Below are 25,326 nucleotides of genomic sequence, written 5' to 3' on the forward strand. Positions count from 1 at the left end.
TCAAAAGCCAGGAAATAGGCTTAGCCATAGAAGAACCCCAGCATACTGTTCTTCTCATTTCTTTCCCAAACAGCAAGCAATTCAGCTTTAACATCTGATCAATTTCAACCACTCTCAGCTACCATTTAACTTTCCTTTAAAAAGCAACTAGGAGTGGCACCTGGGTGGTGCAGCCGGTTAAAAGGGTGACTCCTGGCTTCCGCACAGTTTGAGATCTCAGGGTGGTGAGACTGAGCCCCTCCATGCTCAGGGCAGAGCTTCCTTGAGATTCTCTCTCCCTCTCCCTGCCCCTCCTACTTGTGCGTGTGTGCCCTCTCTTTAAAAGAAAGAAAGAAATCGGGTGCCTGGGAGGCTCAGTTAAGCGTCTGCCTTCAGCTCAGGTTATGATCCCAGGGTCCTAGGATGGAGCCCCGCATCGGGCTCCCTGCTCAGCGGGGAGCCTGTTTCCCTCTCCCTCAGCTGCACGCCCCACCCCCAGCTCATGCTCTCTCTCTCTCAAATAAATAAAATAAAATCTTTAAAAATATAAATAAATAAATAAATCCTTAAAAAAATTAAAAAACCAGCTTAAAAAACCAACGCAATAGAATGACTGTTTCTAATACACAGTACACTCCTAGTTGGTTCTGGTCAAATCTTGCTTCTGTATTGATTTAAAGATTTATTTATTTAAGAATTTATCTATGTGTGAGAGAGAGAGGGAGAGCGCACACACGCGGGTGAGCATGGGGAAGGGGGGCAGAGAGAGCTCCAAGCCGACTCCACGCCACGTGTGGAGCCAGGCTCAGGCTCGATCCCACAACCCCAAGATCAGTGATCTGAGCCAAAACCAAGAGTCAGATGCTCAACTGACTGAGCCACCCAGGTGCCCCCTTTTTTCTGTATTTAATGTGAAAGTTCTGCCCCCATCCCACCCCAACAAAGCTTACCAAATATTTTTTAGGCAAGTCGTGGTCAGGCTTTTATTGATGACTAAGCTCTCGGCAATACAGGTACTGTACCGCCCTGAAACCATGCTTTCTAAATTACATTAAAGAAGCTTATTCTGCTTTCACCACAAAGGTAAACATATGTTGAACTTTACAGAGCTGGGAAGAGAAATTAATTCAAACAGCAAGAACGAAAGACCAGCCGGGACTGGCCACTGCCAGATGAAATGAGGATGCCGCGGGATGGTGCTGGCACGGGCTCGTGCACGCCATGCCACACCTGGCAAGGTGTTCAAGGTAACCTGACGAAACTTTGCTGTTCCTTCTTGTCTGTCTAGCCTTCCTACACACAGCTTTACAAAAGCTCTGCTTCCGTGGCACACTGATCTTGTCACATCAGTGGCAGTCACGACGTCTCCCGACATCCCAGGAAGCCAGCCAGCACCATTCCCATCTTACAGCTATGGCCTGATTTTCCACAGCTGTCATTTTCAAGAAGACTAGTCAGGGTAAGTATTAGGATTTACGACCTACGTGATGAATATAACTGCCTCTCCACTTTTCAACAAAAATCCCAACCAACAGACACACGAATATGAGGGCCGTGCTCCAGAGAGGTCACTTAGCTCATGGCACACTCTATGATGTCATCACAGTCAAATCTCTTCTTGACATTGGCTTTTTAAAGATTGATTTAGACATCCGCTTTTAGAACGGGCTTCAAGAACACACCAGAAAATGGCAGGAAAACAGAGTTGGGAGAAAACCGCATTCAGTGCGTAAAATCCCCTCGCTGCGGCACCCCTTCCACTGCATCGTCTGGGGACGACCTGTCTGCCTCAAACGCTGGGTGTGAAGAGCCCACACTATCCGTGTCCATCAGAAGCCCATTCCAGCCACCAAGCTACTTTCTTATCAGAAGGTCTTATTAAGGGCACCCAGGTGGCTCAGTTGGTTAAATGTCTGCCTTTGGCTCAGGTCATGATCCCAGAGTCCTGGGATCATGTCCCACATCGGGCTCTCTGCCCAGCGGGGAATCTGCTTCTCCCTCTCCCGCTCCCCTTGCTTGTGCTCTCCTGCTCTCTATCAAATCAATAAAATTTTTAAAAAACAAACAAAAGAAACCAAAAAGGTCTTATTACTTTGCATCTGACTTCTTGTTTTTGGTCAAAGATGATACACTTTTTGGACTATGAACCTTGTTCGTCAGATTTGGTGTCTTAATAACCTTCCTCTATACAGATCTCAAGACAAAAGATGAAGATCTGCAGTTAAGAAGTAAGTTCAAGGACATGTACTCTACTTGCACAACTGGCCTGGGCCAGGGCAGCATGACTCGGTTGCCTGCGTGGTCTCCTTCTGAATGAGAATACCTGACTTCCTGATTAAATGCCCATTATTTCCTAAGCAGCCAGCGCTCTATACTCCAAGACCCATGTTCTTTCCATTAGACTGCCCACTTGGCTTCTAAGCTGCTATAAAAATGTTTTTTGGTTCGAGCAACAGTAAAGAAACAGGAAGTGAACAAAATCTAAACTTGCAAAGTTCATGTCTTATTTTGATACTGATATAACCCCTGGCAAGAACTTGGCTGGTCTGAGTCTCAGTTTCCTCTTCAGGCTAATACCTGCCTTCTGGAGCTGTCAGTAGCATTAAACATGTCTGTTTATATAAAACCTTGGTTATCAGTTCAGGTAGAACTCAGCTAATGCAAAGGTTGGTCCTCTTCAGATCCCCTGCAACCCACTAAAAATGCACATAGAGCGAGGTTAGGTACTTAAATGACTTGTATAGGATTAGTTTGTACCTACCAGCGAAGCACAGACCATGGCTGAGGGCAAAGTAGGGAGAGAGAAAGAGAAAACAAAACAAAACACACTCTTCAGAGGGTTGAAGCTTACATTTGAAGTTTGTCTCCTGGAAGTTCTAGATGTTATGCTAAAAATGACCATATAGGAATAATTTAATATAGTTGGTGAGATTATCATGAACTCTCCAAAAAGTAAAGAGCATTAACTCAACTTTGAAAAAGTCTATTTCATATATATACATATGGATGTATGCATGCTAGAATATTCTGTTTTTCTTTTTAAAGACAGCATACTTATGTCAGATGTGATTCAACTCAGAGCCAAGATAAACGATCAGGCCTGATCATTCCAAAAAATGGTAAACCAACCTTGCAGCTTCTGATTTTCCTTCTCCATTCTGAGGAGCAGTATCTGCTGTAAAATAGCCTTTTGCCATAACTCTCGCAGCTCTCGAGAGGTCCTTTTCTTTTCCTCTGGGACGGGGCAGAAGGGTCCATCTTCGCAAACTGGTTCTAAAGGAGATCGTGGCGGAAGCTCTCCCAGTTCGGAATAATCTGGGGGAGGAAAAGGACATTTCAGAATGGTCATTTTTTTTCCAATATAAATTGAAGCACAGCATCAAATCAGAAAATTTCTGTTATTATGAAGTGATATCACCAGATTCAAAATTTAGGTTTTAATATGCACTGAAATAAGTTAGGTCTGAGCCACAACCATCAAATTAGACAGCAAACAGCAAGTGAAAGTTGGAGGACCTGAGGTAATGTTCAAAGATACCTACTTTTAAAGGTTTAAAATTCCTATTTTTTTCTGAATTAATGTATTATTGGTGATAGCAAACATTCACAGAGTGCTCACTCTGTACCAGATTGTTCTGAAGGCTTTATGGATACTAGTTTATTTAACACTCAACTACCCTAAGATGTAGCTACCATTACTATTCAGTTTTAAAGAAAAGCAAACAGAAGCACATTTGACACCTGCCAAATGTCACACAGCTCAAAGTGCAGAACCAGGATCAGGGACCCAAGCTGGCTGGCTTCCATGTGCATTCTTAAGCACCAGGTTCTAAGGCTAGGTATTCTGGAAGAAGATTAACATGTATTTAATAGCCAATAATAGCCAATAATAACAGTGACCATTAATGGGTCCTGTACCAAGTGCTGGGCACCATGCCAGGTGTTTTATATAGACAGCCTCATTTAATCCTGATGACAACTCCAGAAGGCAGGGATTTGCCTGAAGAGAAAACTGAGGCTCAGAGAAGCAAAGGAAGCTGCCCAGGGTCAGACCGTGAATAAGCGCGTGTGCTGGGATCCCAAAATATGTCTGCCTGACTTGGAAGTTCATGCTTTCGGCTCAATATGCCTATAATTCAAATGTTTCCTATGTCATCAAGTTTCAAGTTTCTATTTATTGGCTGAAATCTCTTTACATTTCACGAATTTGTAACTTTCTCAAGTGCAGACCCCATGTGGCTGGGACACAGGGCTGTTCCAACTCACAAGTACCTTACAGACAAGCAGAAAGAACATCCCACCTGCTTACTCTGAAACTAGCTAAAACAGCGGAAGTTTTTACGTGGAACACGACTCAGCCATCAGGAAGGATGAATGCCCACCATTTGCACTGACGTGGATGGAACTGGAGGGGACTATGCTGAGTGAATTAAGTCAAGAAGAGAAAGACGATTATCACATGGTTTCACTCATGTGTGGAACATAAGGGATGGCATAGAGGACCACAAGGGAAGGGAGGGAAAACTGAATGGGAAGAAATCAGAGAGGGAGACAAACCATGAGAGACTCTGGACTCCAGGAAACAAACTGAGGGTTATAGAGGGGAAGGGGGTGAAGGGATGGGGTAACCGGGTGATGGGCATTAAGAAGGGTATGTGTGGTGGTGACCACTGGGTGTTACACACGACTAATGAATCGTTGAACATAACCTCAAAAACTAAAGATGTACTATATGTTGGCTAACTGAACATAATAAAAAAAGGTTCTACCTGAGTGGGCCCCATCTGAGGCAATGTATTCTCGGAAACTTCCCTCTAAATTGAACCTATACAAAATCACGGTCCTAAACATTTTGTGGAAAGCCCTTCACAGACAACCCGGATCTCACAACCACCCAGATCACAACATACACTCTCTTCCAAGGTACAGTTCCAACAAAATCCCACACTATAATTAATTTCCAAAAGAGTTTCAGCATTGACTGCTCATTATCTAAAGGTGGATTTGATTTCCTGTTATGAAATCTCTGAAACCAACACAAGCCACAAAATGTTTCATTTCCTAAAGTGACTTGTCCATCTTAACTCTATTAAAGTTACTGGATGAAAAAAACTTATCTCTGATAAGCATTAAGAATGCTTTGTCATCTCTGTAACCATTTAAATGCTTATCACATTTCTACCTACATCTATTTCATTATGATCCTTTAAATGAATGAACAAATAAAAATTCTTCTTTTGGAGGTAGTTCATGCATGTTATAGGAGAACCCTCATGTGTAATGGTCAGTATAGAAGCAGGAATCCCAACTGTCTGCATTGGATGATCTCAATCTTAAAATTATTATGAGAAGCGGGACTGTTCAGTGACCAAAAGGTCAGACTCTGGAGCCAGGCTGTCTAGATTTTAATTAAGGCTCTGCGTTTTTTGGCTTTGTGACCTTCAGCAAGTTGCTTAACCCCTTTATGCCTCAGTTTCCCAATCTGCCAAGCAGGAATAACAGCACCTCCCTCACAGAAGTGTTACAGGGATTGGGGCACCTGGCTGGCTCATGAGGTTCAGTGTCAACTCTTATTTTCAACTCAGGTCATGATCTCGGGGTCAAGAGATCTGTGCTCCATGTGGAGTTTGCCTCTCTCGGGCCCCTGCTTGCATCCTCTCTCTCTCTCTCTCTCTCTCTCTAAAATAAATAAAACCATTTTTTTTTTTTTTAAAGAAGCGTTACAGGGATTGAGTTAATACATATCCTAGGAACTAACTGAAACAGGGTCAAACACACAGGAAGAGCACAGTGAATACTAGCTTCTCATCGTTTGCTATTCCACAGTCCTTAATAACAAAGAAAAAAATAATGGAAGGAAACACATCAAAATTTAGCCACTCGTGGTAAGCTCTAAAAAGACAAGACAGGCCACTTGTCAGGGAGGGTCTGCCTGGCACCCAGCACAGTGCCTGCCACCCAGCAGGTGCTGAGCGGACAGTGCCGAAGGAGAGACACAGATGGGTGCTAGGTTTGCATGTGCTGGCTGCTCTTCCTTGTACTTCCTAAATTCGTGACAATAAATGTAATTTTTAGAACCAACTGAAGAAAGGTAATACACATCTGTTCCTGATTTGAATCAAAGATTGCAAAATGTTCTGCAAAACACTTAGAAACAAACGAATCCCCCCTAACTTGTGCACTTAGCATGAGTTGGTCCCGACGGAGCCGAAGTGGATCCTTTTTCCAGGAGGCGTTTCAGTCCGTATTCTTCTTCAGTCTTATTCTGCAGCCTGGAGGCTTCCCTCTTGGCTGTTGAAACTCTGCTGGACACTGTGGTGGCAATTCAAGCTCTGCTTCACCTCATCGGAAGGAGTCACACTCCCACCGGATGGCAAGGGTCTCGTTTCCCAAAAGTGATGGCGGGGAGACGGCATCGCCATGGGCAGGTGCCATGGGGGCAGCCGTGAGCAGCGCCGCGCTTTCACGGGCACGCAGGAAGACAGCCAGGGACCCGTCCCAGTGACAGCAGGAGGCACGGTGTAGACATTTCCCTCACCCTCAAACCCTGGTCATCAGTCAAGGGCTCCTGTCACCTAGCCTCCTGCCCCCAGCCTCACCCCTGCTCTTCACCACTGCCCTTCTCCTCTGCTGTGTCTGGAAAATTCCTACGACGTTACTTTCAAATCCTGCAACGTCATGAACAGAGCAGGGGAGACCCAGGCCGGGCTGATGGGACAGGTCTGGGAGTTGAGGCTTCTTGGTCCCCAGATCCACTCCTCTCTGCTGGTTGGCATGCTGACGAAAGCCAGAGTCTAAGGAAGCACAAGGTCCGCAAGGCTACAGGCATTTTTTGGCGACGGTGATACGCGCTGTCTCCCTAAAGTCGTTTCCCTAATGTTCTCGGCTTCTGCCTACTTTTTACTGTTGATCGCAGCTCCGTTTGTGAAGCACTCACTCTGCGTCCTTGACACCAATAAGCTTGTCTGATTCTCACGACCACTTCATGAAACAGGTGACCCTACCATCCTCATTTTATAGCCCAAATAATTAAGGAGCAGTGAGGTTTTGTAACCTGGTCAAGGTCAGAGCCATCACGTGTAGACACGCAAGCATCATGCAGGGATCTTGCTACACCCCAGATTTTGATTGAGGTTGTCTTTGGGGGTGGGCCTGGGAGTCTGCATTTCTAGCCAGCTCCCTGGTGAGGCTGCCACTGCTGGTTCTCAGAGCACATTCGGGGGCTCTACACCGCAGCTCCCCTCTTCATTCACTCATGTGGTGCTCTGTGCCCCATAGCGTGTCAGCTCCTTTCCTTTCCCTGCCGCCATGGAGCACAGGGCAGGCACTGTCGGTGTCGGCTGCCTGAGTCGAGGCATTCACTCGAGGCACTCACATGAAGAAAGAATGAACATGAAGAAAGAATGCAAGTACTAGCATTAATTTCACCTCTCAGTATACGAAATAAGTTAATCCACTGTAAAGGTCACCAAATAACCCTAACAGTCGACAGCAGTGTTTTCTCAACTTCTCAGCACTACTGACATTTTGGGCTGGCTTATTCTTTGTCATGGGGACTGTTTTGTGCATTTTAGAGCATTTTGCAGGATCCCTGGGCACTACCCACCAGAGGACAGTAGCATCCGCCCACCCCAGTAATAAGCATCCAAAATACGCTGACATTGCTAAGCATGAGAAGGGAGAGGACACAATCACCCAGAAGAACCCCAGGCAGAATAAAAAATTCCATCGCCATTCCTCTCCTAAACCCTAGGAAGGGGTAAAAATATATCCCCTTCACCCAAGTTCACTTTAGGTGCTATCAATTACCCATGTTCCAGTTTGTAATTAACAACTTTTAAGTATATCATCCTTTGTTCCTATTAAGTGTAGCCTAGGTACAAAGTAGTTTAGTAACTTACAAAAAGGCTGATAGTTAAATATCGGTTTGTTCTAGATCTGGCCTGACTAAATGAACCTGAGTGGACTGTTTTCTGATCAATGCAAAATGACCCAGGCTTGGGCTGAGGGCATAGCTTTCTACCAGTCCTCTTTCATGGGCACATGCTTGGGGGTACAGAGTGCTTGGGGTATAGTCTTGTGAGACGTATACTAAACATGCATGGAGATGAGGGGAGTGGCCGGGTGAGGATAATATGAAGATGTTGGTCAATGGTCCGCTGAGACCCTTATTCTAATAATAAATATGTGCATTATTTTAACTTGGATCGCTCTGGAGCCATTTACACCCGTAGTTACTGAGTCCCTTATATGTACCTGGGATGTGATGTGCTAGGTGGTCTAAGAGAGGCTCCTTTGACGTTTCTAACATTCTTCAGAACAACACTGGGGATCTGGCTTCCTTCCCTGACTTACACTCTTGCTGAGAGGCTGCTGTACAGAGGCTGATAGGAATGAGCACAGTAGGAGCTGGGCTAGGGACCCTCCACCTACTGGCCAGCTTGGCGGTCCCTCTTTGTACACCTCTGTAAGCACGTCCTCCTTTGGGGGTTCCCATCCCTCGGTGCAAAGTGTGAGAAATGATACTCACCTCTGACTGCCCCAACTGTGGAGCCCGCAGGCACTGACAGACTTCTACATCTGCTGGGTCCCGAAACCAAAGAGCCGCAATGACACGCTAGCCTGGGATTAGACTGTCTTATTCGGACATGCCCTGTGACAGGATGGAGCACGCGGAGATCACAGAGCCTTTCAGAAACAAGAGGCTTCAGAGGGTTCTGAGAACTTTAAGACCAGCCGCTTTAAACCAGGCAACTGCCTCGCCTGAAATCCTTGCTGTGACATTCCCATCAGGGAGGTAAGTATGACCTAGGTTGGTGTGTCAATACTTTAGCGGCTAAACTGTTCTGAAACTGTGCTGCTCCATCCTGCCCTCCCCGTCTCTGCACACAGGTGTGCGGGAAGCGCAGGACTCCGCACCATAGGTGTGAGCACGGCTGACGCTGTGACCAGGCGGAGGCAAAGGAACACGGCGCACACAGCCTCCCAGCTATCCCGCGCGGACCCACAGTATGGAATACGGGGCCACTGGCTGGTACTGTCACAAGACACTGCTAGCAGGTTTGAACTGCTCTCCTCCTTGTAGAGACAGGACAGTAAGCCACACACTAAATGCCCTGTAACAAAGGGGAGCTCCTGGAGGAACGTGAAGGCCCCGCTTCTCCCAACATCTGGGCTTTTCTGTTATCCCATAGCAGAGCATTTTAGAACTCTCTCCTTCTCAAAAATCCAGATCTCTTGTGCCAAAAGAGAAAGAAATGCTTAAGATTCCAGTTTATTCTGAAACCTCTGTTTTAGCAACATGACTAGATTTTGGAAATGAGAATTAAAACTGAACAAGAAGCCTCTGGAGAAAAGTTAACAATAACAGGGAATAACATCTACAGCATCTGTTGTTACCAAAAGCTGAAGACAATTTCTTTAAAAACCAGAGTAAAATAACGGTGCAGACGCAGGAAAGGAACAGGCAGTCCTCCGTGAACGCTGTCAGACTGTTTACAAAGCACGAACAACTTTACCTCTCCTACGACAAGAGGTTGGTGTGGGAGAGCAGGGACTTCTGTGTCCCCTGGTCAGCCCCATGCCGGGGAAACAGCAGATACACACGGAACAGTCACTGAACAAAAGGATTCATTTACCCAAGACTGCCCTACACCCTGCCGTGTCTTCTTTGGAAAATAACAACAGTAATAATAATAATAATAGAACTTTGTTACCTTCTACAGTTGCATTATAGAATGGTCCAGCCACGGGGAGACAGGATTTCTTCTTTTGTTTTGTTTTTTTTTTTAAAGATTTTATTTATTTATTTGACAGACAGAGATCACAAGTAGGCAGAGAGGGAGGCAGAGAGAGGATTTCTTCTTTTAAAAATAGTATTTTGTGGGGTGCCTGGGTGGCTCCATGGGTTGAGCCTCTGCCTTCGGCTCGGGTCATGATCCCAGGGTCCTGGGATCGAGCCCCACATCGGGATCTCTGCTCAGTGGGGAGCCTGCTCCCTTCCTCTCTCTCTGCCTCCCTCTCTGCCTACTTGTGATCTCTGTCTGTCAAATAAATAAAATCTTTAATAAATAAATAAATAAAAATAGTATTTTGTTAAAAGAAATATTTTTGAGTTTTTACCACATGCCTGCTAGAAATCCAAATATGACTAGGACATAATCCCTCAAGTTTCAAAAGGGTGATTAGGAGAAATGTGTGGTTGCTAGGTAGTACAAAGAAAATGTTCTAGAAAATTAGCAAAGAAAATGACTCTCTTGTCAGGTCAAGAGCGTGAGCCCTGGGGTCACACGTCCGGGGTCAAATCCCAGCTCCACCGCTAACCCAGCCACTCAAAAGCAACCATGTGGTCTGACACTTTACACTCATTGCCTCATCTGCAGACTCCTCTGTGGAATCGTGTGTGTGGTTAAGTAGTAAATGTGTGAAAAACACAAGCCGGGCACAAAGCAAGCATCCAATCAAACAGCAACTACCATCCTTCTTATCACCGTCATCAGGACCGGGTTTCTGGAAGTGGTGGTGGTTCTTGAAGGACAAGGAAACGTCACACAGGTGGAAATGACGGGAGCCATTTCAAGTAAATGGGACTACACAAACAATGTGGCCAGGTGACTATCAGCTACTCATCCAGTGACCCGTTTCAGCTAATGAGCAGGTGTATGTGTGTATGTGAAAATAAGACAAGAATGGTTAAGCCCAGATTGTGGAAAACATTGAATGATTAATTTATGTATTAGTGGGTAAGGAAATGGGAATCATGAGAGATTTGAGCTTTTTACAGTTTTTAAGGAAAATGTGTTCCATTTGTGTGTTCTTCAGCCCTGGGAAGAGACCGTGGCTGTCAGGGAATGCACAGCTTAGCAGATCAGACAAATGAAGGGCTAGTACAAAACCACGTGAGAAAGCCCTGGTCCGGGGGCGGGGGGCTGGGGGGAGGGGACCTGGGAAGACAGAAGAGGGAGCCTAACTCTGCCTGAGATGGCGTGCAAGGGGAGGAGAGGATAAGTGCTGGGGAGCTGGGCACTCACATTTTATTAAAAACTAGCAGCCCATATATGTAGAAACTAGAAACAAGAACAAGGGTCTTACAGGTCTCCATCCCTACACCCTTCCAAGTTAGCTGTTTGGGGGTGGGGGGAGTCTCCAAGACTCTATGGAGCCAAAAGCCCAAGCCCCCCTGCTCGGGGGCTCTTGAGGATGGCTCCAAGGAGCAGCAGTGGAGGTGGCATGAGCTGGGAAAGTCCAGCCCAGACAGCCGGGCAGAGGGACCAGGACTGAAGGCAAGGGGGACAGGGGATGCTCCTGGGGACTCTGGGCAGCCCGCCATGCCCCCAGCTGCCCCCTTCTGGGCTGAGCTCTGAGAGCAGAGCAACACCCAGAGCTTAGTTTCCTGGTGGTGGGGAGCTGGCAGGTATGGACGTTAAGGCCTACGTAAAGCTTGAAAAGAACCAAGAAAATGCTGTAGATGAATTTTTCTATTTAATGCAGGGGATAAAATCACCCTTTGAAATGAGTAGCATTTGTTTTCGCATCTGCAAGGGGAATGATACTGTACTTTTCAACAGGGCTGAAGGTCAGAGCTCTTGTTTCTTGATTAAAGTCAATATGACCATGAAGAGGAACATATATTCAGTCTGTCGGATTATAAAGCACTGAGCTTGGTCACAGGTTGCTCTCTCCTGTTACCACGTACACAGCACTGGACCTCAAACCGTGGTCCTCGGGATCTTGTGGGACACCTCATGGTGGAAAAGCACCACGTGCAGCTCCAAAGCCCCCTAGTCAGTGCCAGCAGGGTGTGTGTGTGTGTGTGTGTGTGTGTGTGAGAGAGAGAGAGAGAGAGAGAGAGAGAGGGAGGAGGTGTCCGGGGATGTCCCGCCAGCAGCCGCTGAGTGCCCACTGCCCCCAGACACTCCTTGTTCACGCTCCTTCTTTCTTTGGGACTTGGGGGGGAAACGGTCGGCATTCACAGGAACACAGGGACCCAGGGCTAAAAGGGCACCGGAAGATGACGTAGCTCAACCCCCCTCCTTCCTCAGAGGGGGAAACTGAGGCTTAGAGAGGTCCAAACTCACATTTTTTGGACCCCTGACTATGTACGTGCCAGGCCATGTGGTTTCCAAGACCCCACTGATTCCATGCTCACAGCCACCCGATAAGCAAGGACTGTTTCTATCCCCTAACAGCACAGCCTGAAATACGGAACTCGCACTCAGGTGCCGAGTGCTCGAGTTGATGGGAGGGAGTCCAGGCTGCCACTCCCTACCCAGGAGAGAAGCCGCCCGACTCTCCGTGCCTCAGTTCCCTCATCCGTAAATCCCAGACAATAACTGCCTCTGCCTTCCAGAACTTTGTTGCGAGACCAAACGAAAAATCCTTACAAACACAATTGTACGTAGCCAGGGGTAAGTACGAAACTCCTATTATCATCAGTATCTATTTTATTCTAAACCTGGCAGAATTCTTCTTCTCCACAAGGAGGAGGAGAAGAAAGACCTCCACAATCACAGTCAAACTGGGGCTGGGGAGAAAGAAGAAATCTGGTTTACCGAAGAACACCGGGGAAGACAGGAGCTTATTTTTCCCAGGGGCTCCTGCTAACAACAGGAGGTCCCTGGTCACTGCCTTAGCATGTCCGGGACCTGGGTCCCAATAGACACGGACTCACAGGACAGGGACAGCCACCCTCACAATAGCGGGGATGCCCTTCTAGCCTGTGTCTGGCTGCCACAGCCTCTGGAGAAACTCCTCTCGCCATTCCCTGCCCCATCAGATCCTGCAGCACCCCCTTTACGCTGCCCCAGCGCCCTGGCAAACATCAACTGAGCCTCCAGGATTCTGAGGACGGCATCCCTGGAGCCGAAAACCACTGCCCTGAGCACCGACAGTCAAGTCTAGAGGAGCTCCAAGAAGCGGATGATCAAGTGGCCTGGAGCATTTGGGGGAAAAGGAAGCAGAAGGGAAAGAAGAAAAAGAGGGACAATCTAGACAGAGGCGACAAGGACACATAAGTATGGAAGAGAGAAGCGAGACCCTTGGGTGGCACTCAGTTCCAGCCCAAGGAACAGGCTCAGCTCTTTTCCACAGTTTCATTCCTAAATTGTGCAAAAGCTATTATAAAACTTGATATAAACTTTATACAACCATATGTGAATATACAGAAGCCTGATACCCATGTATACACAGAGCTTTATAAGAAAAACAGTATGAAGCAAGTGTTAATCACCCCCACGACCCATCATTAATTTACCCCAAGAACAATGAAATGAAAACACCCACCCCCCGCCCCGGCTCTGTGCCCAAGGAGAGAGCAGAGGACACCACCATGACAGGTGGGTGTGTGCGGCGGCAGCAGGAGGGCCCACAGAGGGTGGCCGGCATGCCAGAGACAGGGACCAGGACAGCACTGCAGACAACGGTCAAGGGCTGAGTTCCGAAGCGTGACCAGGTGGGACGGCTGCCTGGGATGGAAGGACACAGGTTGTGTGCAGGTTGGGGTGGGGCAGGACAGGCAGATGGTAGGACAGGAGTCGGGTTGAACCCTCCCGTGCTAGGAAGCAAGACGACCGTCCCAACATAGCGCGAGGAGACGGGAAGAAACCACAAGCCACCAGGGTCTGTTTCAGAGGCTACCCTGCTGCCCACACTCAACCCTTTGATCTTGTCCATATGGAGATTCTAAAGGTGTCAGACCGCCTTGCGTTCATCATTTACGCCAGTAACTCTCCAGGACGATAGCTGCTGGTTCAAGCCTTCCTGATCCCTGTCCTCCGAACCCGGGCCCGGAGTTGGGCCCACGGGAGCAGCTCCAGGCCAGCAGCCTCTGCATCCTCTGCGTGCTTGGTGGAGCTGTCGGTCTTGCCACCACTTGGACTGACTGGCTCACAGACTCGGGCAGGGGAGGCCCAGGGACCGGGGTTTTAACATCTGGAATTCTATACACACTGAAGCGCAGGAATCCCTGGCCTTTGGCAAGTCAGCATTTTCTCAGCTTTCTTAGGTTGTAGATTTACCTTAATTGGTGGTTTCACATTATCCAACACTAGGAAGTGGAGTTACCTTTTAAATAAATTATTTCAAATTAATTAAGGACTCCATTCATTACAGATAACCTGGTCATTAAATAAAAATTTAAAATATAACATATCTTGATGGTCAAATACCAGCCAAATCTCATTTTCATCTTTGTCAAAGGCAACTGTTGGAAATAAAATTAATACCATTTTCTTAAGAAATGCATTCAGAGTCATCCCTCCCTGCTGACCCAGATCAACTACCCATGCTATTACACCGATAACAAATTTCCTTCCAGAAAACTTCCAGATCTGAACATAAATAGTCAGGAACACAGACCGATTAGTCACCCAACAGAAAGAGAAAAACCTACTACTAAAGCTAAGGTTACGATTTCTCAATCTGTGATATTGGACCCTCTGCAGAAAAGCACCTCATCTGTTTACAGCACAGCTTTTGACAACCGCCCCCCTCAATGTGAGCCCCCTCCAAAGAGAAGAGCCCCTGCCCCACACCCTGCAAGGAAGATGGGGCGGGGGGGTGCTTTTGGCATCTGCTCCTACTAGAAGCCTGGAGAGGTTGGCAACATTCTACCCTCAAATCCCCCTGACTACAGCAAAGGGCACTGCAGGGTCTGAGTTAAACTGGGTACAAGTAAGTGGCTGCATCATGGAATGAGAGCTTTCAAACTCTACCCCATGAAGCTGACAGCAAAGTCCACACAGGGGCCTGGGGAGTGGTGGGGGACGCAGCTGCTTGAGCTCAGCAGCGAGGCCGAGGGGCTGCGACAACACTGATTCTCACCGTTCCAGAAGCTGAAAGTGCAAATTCAGAGTGCCAGCATGCTCAGGTTCTTGGGGAAGGCCCTTTTCCTGGCTTGCCTCTTCCTTGTTGTGCTCCCATGTGGCAGAGAGAGAGAGAGAGAGAGAGAGCACACGCACTCTGGTCTCCTCTTAGAAGGCACTGATCCCATCATGGAGGCCTGACCCACACGCATGGGCTCAGGTAAACCCAGCTGCCTCCAGAAGGCCCCAGCCCCAACACAGTAAGTACTGGGACTTCAACATGTGAATTTTCGGGGACATACTCAATCCACAGCAGGAGTAAATATGGTTCGAAATTTCCGCTTCTCTCTGTTTCAGCAGAGCCATGGGATTTCACGGGTTTTAGGGCCCCTAAACACTTTCTTTTAAAAGGGTTGTCAGTAGCTACGAAAAAAGTTTTGAGGGTACAGGAAACAAGGTTTTATTATGACCAGAAGCAACAGGATGGTGTTTTGAGTCTTGATGGACTGGCACAATTCAGAACCTTTTTTGCAGGAGAGAGGAGATCTGGAGGCCAGAAAGGAGGAGCTGCTCGAGTGAAGGTGCCATGGTATTCTGGCCCAGAGCTCCCCTTCCTTCCGAATCCACTGTACTTGTTATCGACATCAATGTGGCAGCTGGCTTGTGCTGCCACGGGACCCCCTACCCATTTTATCTTGTGCATCTTTTTTAAGCCAGATCCTGGGATAGGGCTTACATGTGGACTGTCCTGTAATATCATGTTATGTCATGACCGGCTGGCTTCCGTGTCAGTGCAGGATAACCTGGCCAGCCCCCAGCAGGAAGCGGAGGTCAAATGGTACTTCCAACCGCCCCTGTTTCAGGGCACCATCTGGGTACTTAAACCAGGGCTCACACGAGAAGCACCACTTCCAGCGAAAATCACTCGAACACCCATAAGGTGATGAAGAAAAAGAGAACAGGACAACTCTGCAACCTCAAGACACAAGACAAACACAATCTGTTGATATAAAATCAGAGAAAATGCAGTGGACCCAGGAACAATGCAGGGGCTAGGGCACAAACCCCCACGCCGCTGAAAATCCACAAAGAACTCTGACTCCTTGAAAACTCAATGACCAACAGCATACTACTGACCAGAAGCCTTACCGATAGGCAACAGTCGATTTAACACATATTTTGTTTTATTATTTACTGTATTCTTATGACAAAGGTAGGGAAAAGGAAGTGTTAAGAACATCTTAAGGAAGAAAAAAATACATTTGTAGTCCTGTACTGTATTTGTTGAAAAGAAAAAAAAAAAAAAAAACCCTGTAGAAGTGAATCTGTACAGTTCGACCCCATATTGGTCATCAAGGGTCAAAGGTACATTCAAGGCCAAAAAAAAATTGAAGTTTTGTGAAAGAAAAAAGTCAAGATACAGTTTCTGCCACACAGACAAATATAAACAGGTAGATGTAGTGTATTTAATAAATAATATCAAGTTTGGTGTGGAAAAGGATCATTTTATCCTGACAAAGTCATAAACCCCAAATCGTTAACATCATCACTATGAAGATGAAAACCCCTCATCCCCCCAGAGGGCAGCTTTCTAATTCGGAACCTAGAAGTCAGCTCTAGCTGTACCCAGCCTTCTCCTCTCCTTTTCCCCCAGTATTTGTCATGTGTGTCTCCTACCACACCTGCACACTCCTTTATCCAGCATAAATCCACTTTCAACCCAATTCCTCTGTGCACTCAGAATATTTATAGGTTAAAGAGCGCAGTAAGGTGCTCGCATTGCGTCAGGGGCAGGGACCGTATCTTGTCCGCAGACTTCAGACTTCTGTTAAAAACTGTGTGGGTGGGCCCTGGTGATGTGAGATCAAGACTGAGTCAGGCATAGGAAGAACCACACGGAGAGGCAGAGGAAAAGCTGCTGCTGCCACCGAGGCCTGAAAGATGGGCCTGAGAGGCAGCCCAGGAACAGGAAGGAGGGGGCGGAGATAGCGCTTGTGGAAGGAGAGAGAGCTCTGCGCAGTCCGGGCCAAGGCCTCGGGGGCCAATCTCCCATGACTGGCAAAATGGGAACCAGTGGCATAGACGGTGATTCTCAAGAGGAGGAGCCCCATTTTCCCTTATGGACCAGGCAAGGGGCCCTAGGTGGGCGCAAGGGATAGGTGCCCTGGGCACACATAGGACTCGCCTACAGGGAGGAGTATTTGGAACTATTCCACTAGAAATAATCTTAAATATAGGACTGTGATGTGACTTCCTCGGGTCCCACCAAAGAGCTGGGGAGGTCTTCCGTGGGAACTTGTGGGAATGGGGAGCCCGGTCATTATTAGAAGCTCAGGAGAGGGGATGGTGGGGAATATAAGGAAGAAATCTATGCCCCCCCAGACCCCCCCCCCAAAAATATCCAAGGCAGGAGGGAGGAAGGAAAGGTCCCAATAGCACCCCCGGGCAGCTAGGAAACCTTGATGGGGTTCTGGTGGCAGGACAGACCCACAGTGAGGACTCAGACCTGAAGGCAGACGAGGATGGATGCTAGAAGGCCCAGCTTTAAACTCCGCCGCCCTCCCCCGCTCCTCCCACATATCTGTGGCTAGAAACACGAACCCCGCCCATCCCATTACACAATACTTATCTGGATATGATCTAAGGTCAGACTCCATGAGAGGAAGGCCACGACATAAAAGTTAGGAAATACTTCTGGGCTTTGCTGGGGAGAGGAGATGGGGAAGTCCACCCTGTGAAACAAGGAGGTGACCACAGAGGCCCCGGTTCTTCCCCTGACTCGACACAGTGCTCACTGGGCTATATGTGGAAATGTGACCTTTCCACCTGGAAAACCCCCGCCTCACTGCCTTCCTTAGAAGGGCCCATCTCCTGAAGGAAGCCAACTCAGAGAGCAACACTCTTTTTAGATATCCACACCTGCTTGGCATCTGGGAAACTTGGGTTTTAGCTGTGTAAAATTGCAGGCTTTGTCCTCGAGGAGAAAATGGAAACCAACAGCGTGGTCATCGCGGTGGCTTCCATCCTTGGAAGTCAGCACCCTCATGTTCATTCAAAACCCTAACAGTCCTTATACAATCGGGTTGATGAGTTAGAGTGGACGTGTCAAGTGTGAATGTTCTTTGAAGACTGTGTTGGTTATAAGCAAATTCTTTAAACATTACCAGAGCCTCCTCACCCAAACAAACTCAAGAAAGAAGCAACATTCCCCTTGGAAAGTCTCCAGTGACCACAACTGAACATGGCGCCTCCCAGAACGCTGAGCTTCCGTCTGCAGTTCCTCAGAGGGAGAGGTGCTACGTGAGCGCACGGATGTGAGAAACTGGCCACTTGGAGGGAGCCAAGTCAATTGGCAAAGACTTAACACGGCTCCTCTCCAAAGGATGGACGCTTTTGTAAGTACCCTGGCACAACACAGTAAACCAAGTACGGTGCACACAGCCCCAAAGTGACACCTTAAATTTCAAGGAAGGTCCGCACAGCAGGAGTTGACCCTCCAGAGCCTGGGGACCCCATGCGTAGCCGGCCAGGCCTCAGCTCACTGCACTGGTCAACCTCTGGGCATCTGGAAAGCTGCATGCTGTCTGACCTTCTGCGGGGTCGTTTTAAAGAGCACAACATCAATGACATTTCTTTGCGATCACTGTGGTCTTGTTTCTCCCCACTGGGGGGGGGTTTGAAGAGAGACCAGTCTCCTGTGTCTGTCGGCACTCTTGGCCCACGTGTGGCTTTCCCCTCTCTGAATCCAGAGCACACGGTGGCTCGGCAAGGCAGGGTCTGTCGCCAAAGGGGTGCGCCTGGGGTGGCACAAGAGCAGGACCCACGTCTCCTCTAGCTCCGACTTCAAGCCACGCCACACACTTTGCCAACCAGCTGAAGCCACGGTATGAACCACCTGCACACTGTCCAGGAGGCTCAGAGAAGTCCTTTCTGGCAACGTGAGTGTCCTTCATAGGCCGCAGTCTCTGACAGCCCAAGAGCATCCCTTTGCTTATCCTAAAAGTCCAGTGATGATAAAAGGGAAGGTGGTGGGATGTGGAATTAAAGGATGGCTGCCATTTGTGGTGGAGACTGAGAGCTGGTTTCAGAGCCTCCCAAACCCTACAAGGAACAGACTGTCTATACTCAGGTAGCGCCCATCTCTCGGGTGCTTCCTCACTGGCAATCCTATTATCCCGAGCGGCACAAGGTGGGCGTTGTTATCACAGCGTGTCACACTCCATGTGACAACGGAGGACTCTGTGACAACTGCCCTTGGTCAACAGCTCACACTCGCAGGAGCCATGACTTAAGTCCAGACCCAGTCGCACTTCAGGATCCATACTCTTCAATTCACCAACATGGAAAGAACAGATAATTCAATTACAAAGTAGGCACTAAACTTGAAAAAAGACATTTCACCAAAGATGATACACAAATGGCCAACAAGAATATGAAAAGATGCTCAACACCAGTACTCGTTAAAGGAATGCAAATCAAGACCACAATGAGGTTAACACCTTGCACCTATTAGGATGGCCACTTCAGAAGAACCCCAGAAAACGGTTATCGGTGAGGATAGGGAGAAACTGGAACCCCTGCGCACTGCTGGCAGGAATGTAGAATGTAGAATGGTGCAGCGGCTGTGGAAAACAGTACAGCGGCTCCTTTCCCCCCAAATTAAAAACAGAATCTCCATGTGATCCAGCAATTCGACTTCTAGGTACATCTGGAAAAGAACTGAAGGCAAGATCTTGGGCAGATATGTGCACACCCATGTCGAGTGCCATCGTTATTCGCTATGACCAGAAAGTAGAAACAACCTAAATATCCACTGAGAGAGGAAAAAACAAATCCCCCCCTCACAGAGCGGAATACTATTCAGTCTTAAAAAGGAAGGAAATCTTGTCATATGCTGGAAGAACCTAGAGAGCACTATGTTAAGTGAAATAAGCCTGTCACAAAAAGACAAATACTATACGGATTCCCCTTATAGGAAGTAGCTAAGGTAGTCAGGCTCGCAGAAAACAGAAAGTAGAGCAGGGTTGGCAGGAGTCCGAGGGAAGAGGGAGTAAAGGGTCAGTGTTTCATGGGTATAGAATTTCAGTTTTGCAAAACTAAAAAGTTCTGTAGAACCAATGCACAAAAAATGTGAATTAACTTAACACTACTAAACTATACACTTAAAAATGATGAAGATCGGGGCGCCTGGGTGGCTCAGTGGGTTAAGCCTCTGCCTTCGGCTCAGGTCATGATCTCAGGGTCCTGGGGTTAAGCCCCGCATTGGACACTCTGTTCGGCGGGGAGCCTGCTTCCCCATCTGTCTCTGCCTGCCTCTCTGCCTACTTGTCATCCCTCTAAAAAAAAGAAAAAAAAATGGTGAAGATGATAAATTTTATGCATTTCTTATCACCATGAAAAATTTTCAAACATATTTACTTTTTAAAATTCATACTCTTAACCAGGATGCTGCCCACTGATTCTCCAATGGATCCTGCCTTTCTGAAATTATCCTTTTCCTCTCCAGCAGCCAGAAGCCACTTTCAGAAATATTCATCACAATGGGAGTTATCAACCAGCACCAAGTATCACTTTATTTCTCCTCAGGACAAAGAAAACAGAGGACCACGGGCTGGAAAGAGGCAACGGAAAAATCTCAAAGGGCCCATTTTTAAAACTCCAGCAACTCAGAAAAGGTGGGTGTGCAAGGAAGGAGTCCTGATGTAAATGAAAATCTGAGAGTCCAGGATATCCTCCCAAAGGTCACTCCAATTCAAAACATGCAGTCAGAACATTCCCAAGCCCTGTCTCTCTGCCATACAAACACGTGTCTCTCCCTGGGTTTGAGGTTTTCCAAGGCCATGCACTTTTGCCTTCTTGGGGCCCAAGCTGTCATTCACTATGCAATAATACTGCCTCTCATGGAGGGAGACCATTACTGCCAGCCCCGTGTTACAAAGGGAGGGACTGAGGTCAGGTGGCAGGCCCAGGGTCCTAGAGGTGGGAGGCAGTGGGGACAGCCAGCACCCACACCCAGCCACCTGCACAGCTCCCACTCAGGCTGCCCTGCAGTCGGCGAATGTGGGGGGCACTGACCCTGGACACTATTCCCAAATACGATGCAGATGAAGGCCCCTGGGTGTCATATGGGCTTTGAGCCTCAGTCTTCTCATCCGTAAAATGAGGCATTGGATTAAGAATCCCTTCTCTTTCTAACACGAAAAGTTCCGAACTTCTAAGTTTTCAGTAATATCAAAGAGACTTTACTGAGCTCCAAAGACTCAGGGTATCATAAGAGGAGTGTGAAACAGAAGTACGGAACAAGCAAGAGCCTTTTACACTGCCATCCAAGAGTCCGCTGTCTAGGACAGCCATCAATACAGACACACCTGCCAAAGGAGACAGAACTACACCATTCGGAAAAGCATGAAGTAGCAACAGGATGATTACGAAGCCACTTCCGACCCACAGCAGTAAAACGGTTATCACTCACAACCAAAGGAGCTCTGCGACCCCGTGAGGGCGGGACTGCCAGGGACTGCGGCAGTGAACTGGAGTTTACATTAGCATGGGAAACCAGAAAAGGCAAAAGGCCAAAGCCCTCCCCTGAGAAGCATCTAGAGGGTGACGACCTGGGTCGCTGTACCACTAAAAATGGACACCACATGTTGGGAAAACTGGACAGCCACATGCAAAAGGATGAGACTAGCCCGCTAGCTTATATCCTATATACAAATTAACTCGAATGGATTAAAGACTTAAACATAATACCTGAAACTGTAAGATTCCCAGATGAAAACGGCGACGGTAAGCGCCTTGATATCAGTCCTAATGGTTTTTGTGGATCTGACTCCAAGGGCAAGGCCAACAAAAGCAAAAACAAACGAGATCATATCAAACTAAAAAAAAGCTTCTGCACCAAAGGAAACCACCATCAAAACAAAAAGGCAACCTACTGACTAAGAGAAGATATTGCAAATCACATATCCAACAAGGGATTAACATCCCAAACATATAAAGAACTCACACAATTTAACAACAACAAAAAACAATCTGATTTAAAAAAAATTGGGCAGGTGGGACGCCTGGGTGGCTCAGTAGGTTAAGCCTCTGCCTTTGGCTCAGGTCATGATCTCAGGGTCCTGGGATTGAGCCCTACATCGGGCTCCTTGCTCAGCCGGGTCCTGCTCTGCCTACCCCCTGCCTGCCTCTCTGCCTGCTTGTAATTTCTCTGTCAAATAAATAAATAAAATCTTTAAGAAAAAAAATGGGCAGAGGATGTAAAGAGACGATTTTCCAAAAATGACATTTACATGGCCCCAGGGCCTTGCAAAGATGCTTGACATCACTAACTCCCAGGGAAACACAAACCGAAGCCACGATGAGCTAGCCCCTCACGCCGGTCAGAAGGGTTATCAAGAAGACCAGAAACAACAAGTGCTGGAGGGGAGGTGGAGGAAAGTGAACACTCGTGCACGGTTGGTGGGGATGCAAACTGGTGCAGCCAGTCTGGAAAACAGTATGGAGGTTGCTCAAAAAGTTAAGAAGAGAACTACCTTATGACCCAGCTACTCCACTCCTGGGTACTCATGTGAAGAATGCAAAAACACCAACGGAAAAGATAAGTGTCCCTTCTGTTCACAGTAGCATTATTTACAAGAGCCAAGAAAACGCAGCCACATACGTGTCCACTGCTGTATGAGTGGACAGAGAAGATGTGGTGTACACAGACACGGAAGAAGACCACCCAGCCATAGGGGGATAAAAAAAAAAAAAAGAAACCCTGCTATTTCTGACAACATGGATGAACCCAGAAGGGACTATGCTGAGTGAAATAAATCAAGAGAAGAAAAACAGAAACAGTATAACTTTACTCAAGTGGAATCTAAAACAAACAAAACAACCAAAACCGAGCTTACAGATTGGTAGTGATCAGAAGGGAAGGAGGAAGGGGTGGGCAAATGGGCAAAGGGGGTCAGATGTATGGGAATGGATGGTAACCTGACTTTTGGAAGTGATCACTTCGTAAAGAACACAGGAGTCAAGTTACAGTACCACACACCTGAAACTTATATAACGTTATAGACCAGTTTCGCCTCAATTAACAACATAATAAAACGAAATAAAAATAGACACCATGGTGTGTTTGCTTTTCTCGTATCACTGATGTGACTTCTTCAGAAGGAATAAAACACTGCATTATCAGGAACCTTAAAATTACTTCAACTGCAGAGTTTAAACTTTAACCAACTGTTAATTTAGCAAACATACTGATTTGGACCAGCTACTAATTACAATTCCAAAAGCAAAGTCTGTAGTTGTACAGTCAGAGCGATCCAAGGAGAGGGAGCGTCGTCTCTTTGGAGCAACCGGATATAGAGAAAAAGGTTCCATGGGCTTTTAAATTTCTTAATGTAACTTTTTTTTTTTTAAACAAATAAATGTTTAAACTATTCTCTGAAACTATAAACATAACGTACTGCCATTTTATTTCTGCTGAGCTAAGAGGTCACGCAGACTTGGAGGCTGGTGTGACTATACAGAATGACTTGTCAGCTGGGAAAGCCGGTGTGCAGAATAATTTGGAATCTCAAAGATTCTTAGGTAGCCGAGTGCTCTAGGACACCTGAGGTCCTTCCTGGGATGGCGAGCAGGTAGGGAAGGACCCGCGGGAGGCAAGAACACCTCAGGCAGGAAAGAGGACAGTGGCCAGAAGGCAACCAGAAAAGCCCTTCAAAGGAAGTGTTGTGGCTCTAACTTTTAGACTAGATTTCTGCAAATTAAGGCTGTCACTTTCTCTGCTCAAACTACTGGTTACGCCAAGTTGCATAATTCCAAACAGAAAGGGTGGAAGAGGGATCAGCAAATGAGCATCTGTCGTTCAAGTCCACAAGAGAAAGAAGTGATTTTATAATCAGGTCCATTTCCAACAAATTGGAATACTTGCTGTTTACCATGATTTGTGACAGGACTGTGTTTCCATTATAACCCTCTATGAGATTAAATATGTTTTGAACATCTTTCTTAATTAATTCTTTCTTATTAATTCTTCCTACTATCAAATATCACTACCTTATAAAATTGAAAAAGAGAAAAGAGGAAAATACCACCTATTATCACAACTTTCCAAACTTCTGTAGACTATCAGTATGTTTTCTTGATACTTTTTCTCCACATATACATTGTCACACATAATCTGAGTCGTTATAATAAAATACCCATATTTGGTTAATATTCCAAAATCATCTATCATGTATCCAGCAGAAATCAAGACTCATCTATGAACCAAACCCCGTGCCAGGTCACAGAGGCATAACAAGACAGGGTCCTTGTCCTCACGGAGCTTTAACTCCTTTCCAGAAATGTGCCCACAGTGCTCACAGTGGCCTGTTGAGGAGGCGTAAGCAGATGCAAGCCCCAGGCGGGCTCTCCCACACCACCGGTCCAAGGTCCATGGAGAGCCCAGCAATGGCTCACTGGTCTTTCTTCCTCCAGGGACACCTTGACCACCTCTGGCTGCTGAGCCAATGACAACTCCCTACCTTGCTCTAAGAATCCCAAATTCTTATTACTGGGTAAATATATTAGTCAAACTTCCCTCCTAGCAGCGGAATTTCTGACAGAAGGTCACCAGCTTCTTTCTATGCACTTCTGGTAATGAGAAATGTACGTGCTTGCCACGCATCATTTCACCTACTTCCAGATAACCCGGAAGTGTGATGAAGCCAGTGAGCTCCAGTTATTGTCACTGTCATGGTTCTGCCTTTGGCTGGTAAACAAGATCACCAACAAGCTTACACCAACTTGTGGGAGCTGGAGGGTGAGCCTTCTCAGTGTGGGCCCCGCCCTGTTCCTTCCCACCATCTGGATAGTAAGTTGAGTGGGTTCCCCATGCCAGGCTAGCACCACACTTCTCCGGTCCCTCCTCGGAGGAGCTGCCATGAATTGGGCCAATCAGCTCCCCAACGTCTCGAGGGAAACCCAGACTGGCTGTTAGGTCATCGGCTGCCCGTGGAGCAAAGAGGTCACGCAGACTTGGAGGCTGGTGTGACTGTACAGAGTGACTTGTCAGCGGGGAAAGCCAGTGTGCGGAATAAAGAGGAAATAAAGAGGGAACCAGAAGAAAAATTAAATGGCCCCAAAGAGAGGGAGCCAGAGAGAGTTCCAGGGTTCCGGACAATTTCTGGTTTCCAGCTCTTGCCCTTATCTTGATTTTTTAAAAGCCTCCTTCTCATTAAGCTTGCTTGAGTCATTTTCTGTTTCTTGCAACAGAACAATCACTGACTGACGAAGACTCATCTGTTTCCTGAGCATTCCCCGAATGCCGCCCATATGCAGTGGGCACTTGAGGACAGCTGAGAGCTGAGAACAACTTCCTCTCTCAAGAAACTAGAAACTGGTGGGTAGGCGAGACTAGAACATAATCAGGGAAAGCAGGTTGGTGATAATGAGGTCAGGTTTAATGGGAAGAGAAGAGAATGCAGCCAGGGCAACCAAGGGTCCAGTCCCTTCTACCACCGGCGGGCCGTATGACCTTAGGTAGGGTCCCTCTCCCTTTCAGAGCCTT

The 25,326-nt window shown here is 47.2% G+C and overlaps 1 protein-coding gene across 5 annotated transcripts in view; it reads right to left on the reverse strand.

The window, feature by feature from the left end:
* Positions 1–25,326, reverse strand: part of TBC1D1 (TBC1 domain family member 1) — a 228,717-nt gene that overhangs the window by 44,232 nt on the left and 159,159 nt on the right. For all 5 annotated transcript variants that reach the window (XM_032853540.1, XM_032853533.1, XM_032853541.1 and 2 more), the window contains one exon: positions 3,109–3,294. In XM_032853540.1, the coding sequence (XP_032709431.1) occupies positions 3,109–3,294 (186 nt within the window). The remainder of the gene's footprint in view (positions 1–3,108; positions 3,295–25,326) is intronic.

The sequence above is a fragment of the Lontra canadensis genome, unplaced genomic scaffold, assembly GCF_010015895.1.
Source record: "Lontra canadensis isolate GAN:19392208 unplaced genomic scaffold, GSC_riverotter_1.0 scaffold1, whole genome shotgun sequence".
Lineage (NCBI taxonomy): Eukaryota > Metazoa > Chordata > Mammalia > Carnivora > Mustelidae > Lontra > Lontra canadensis.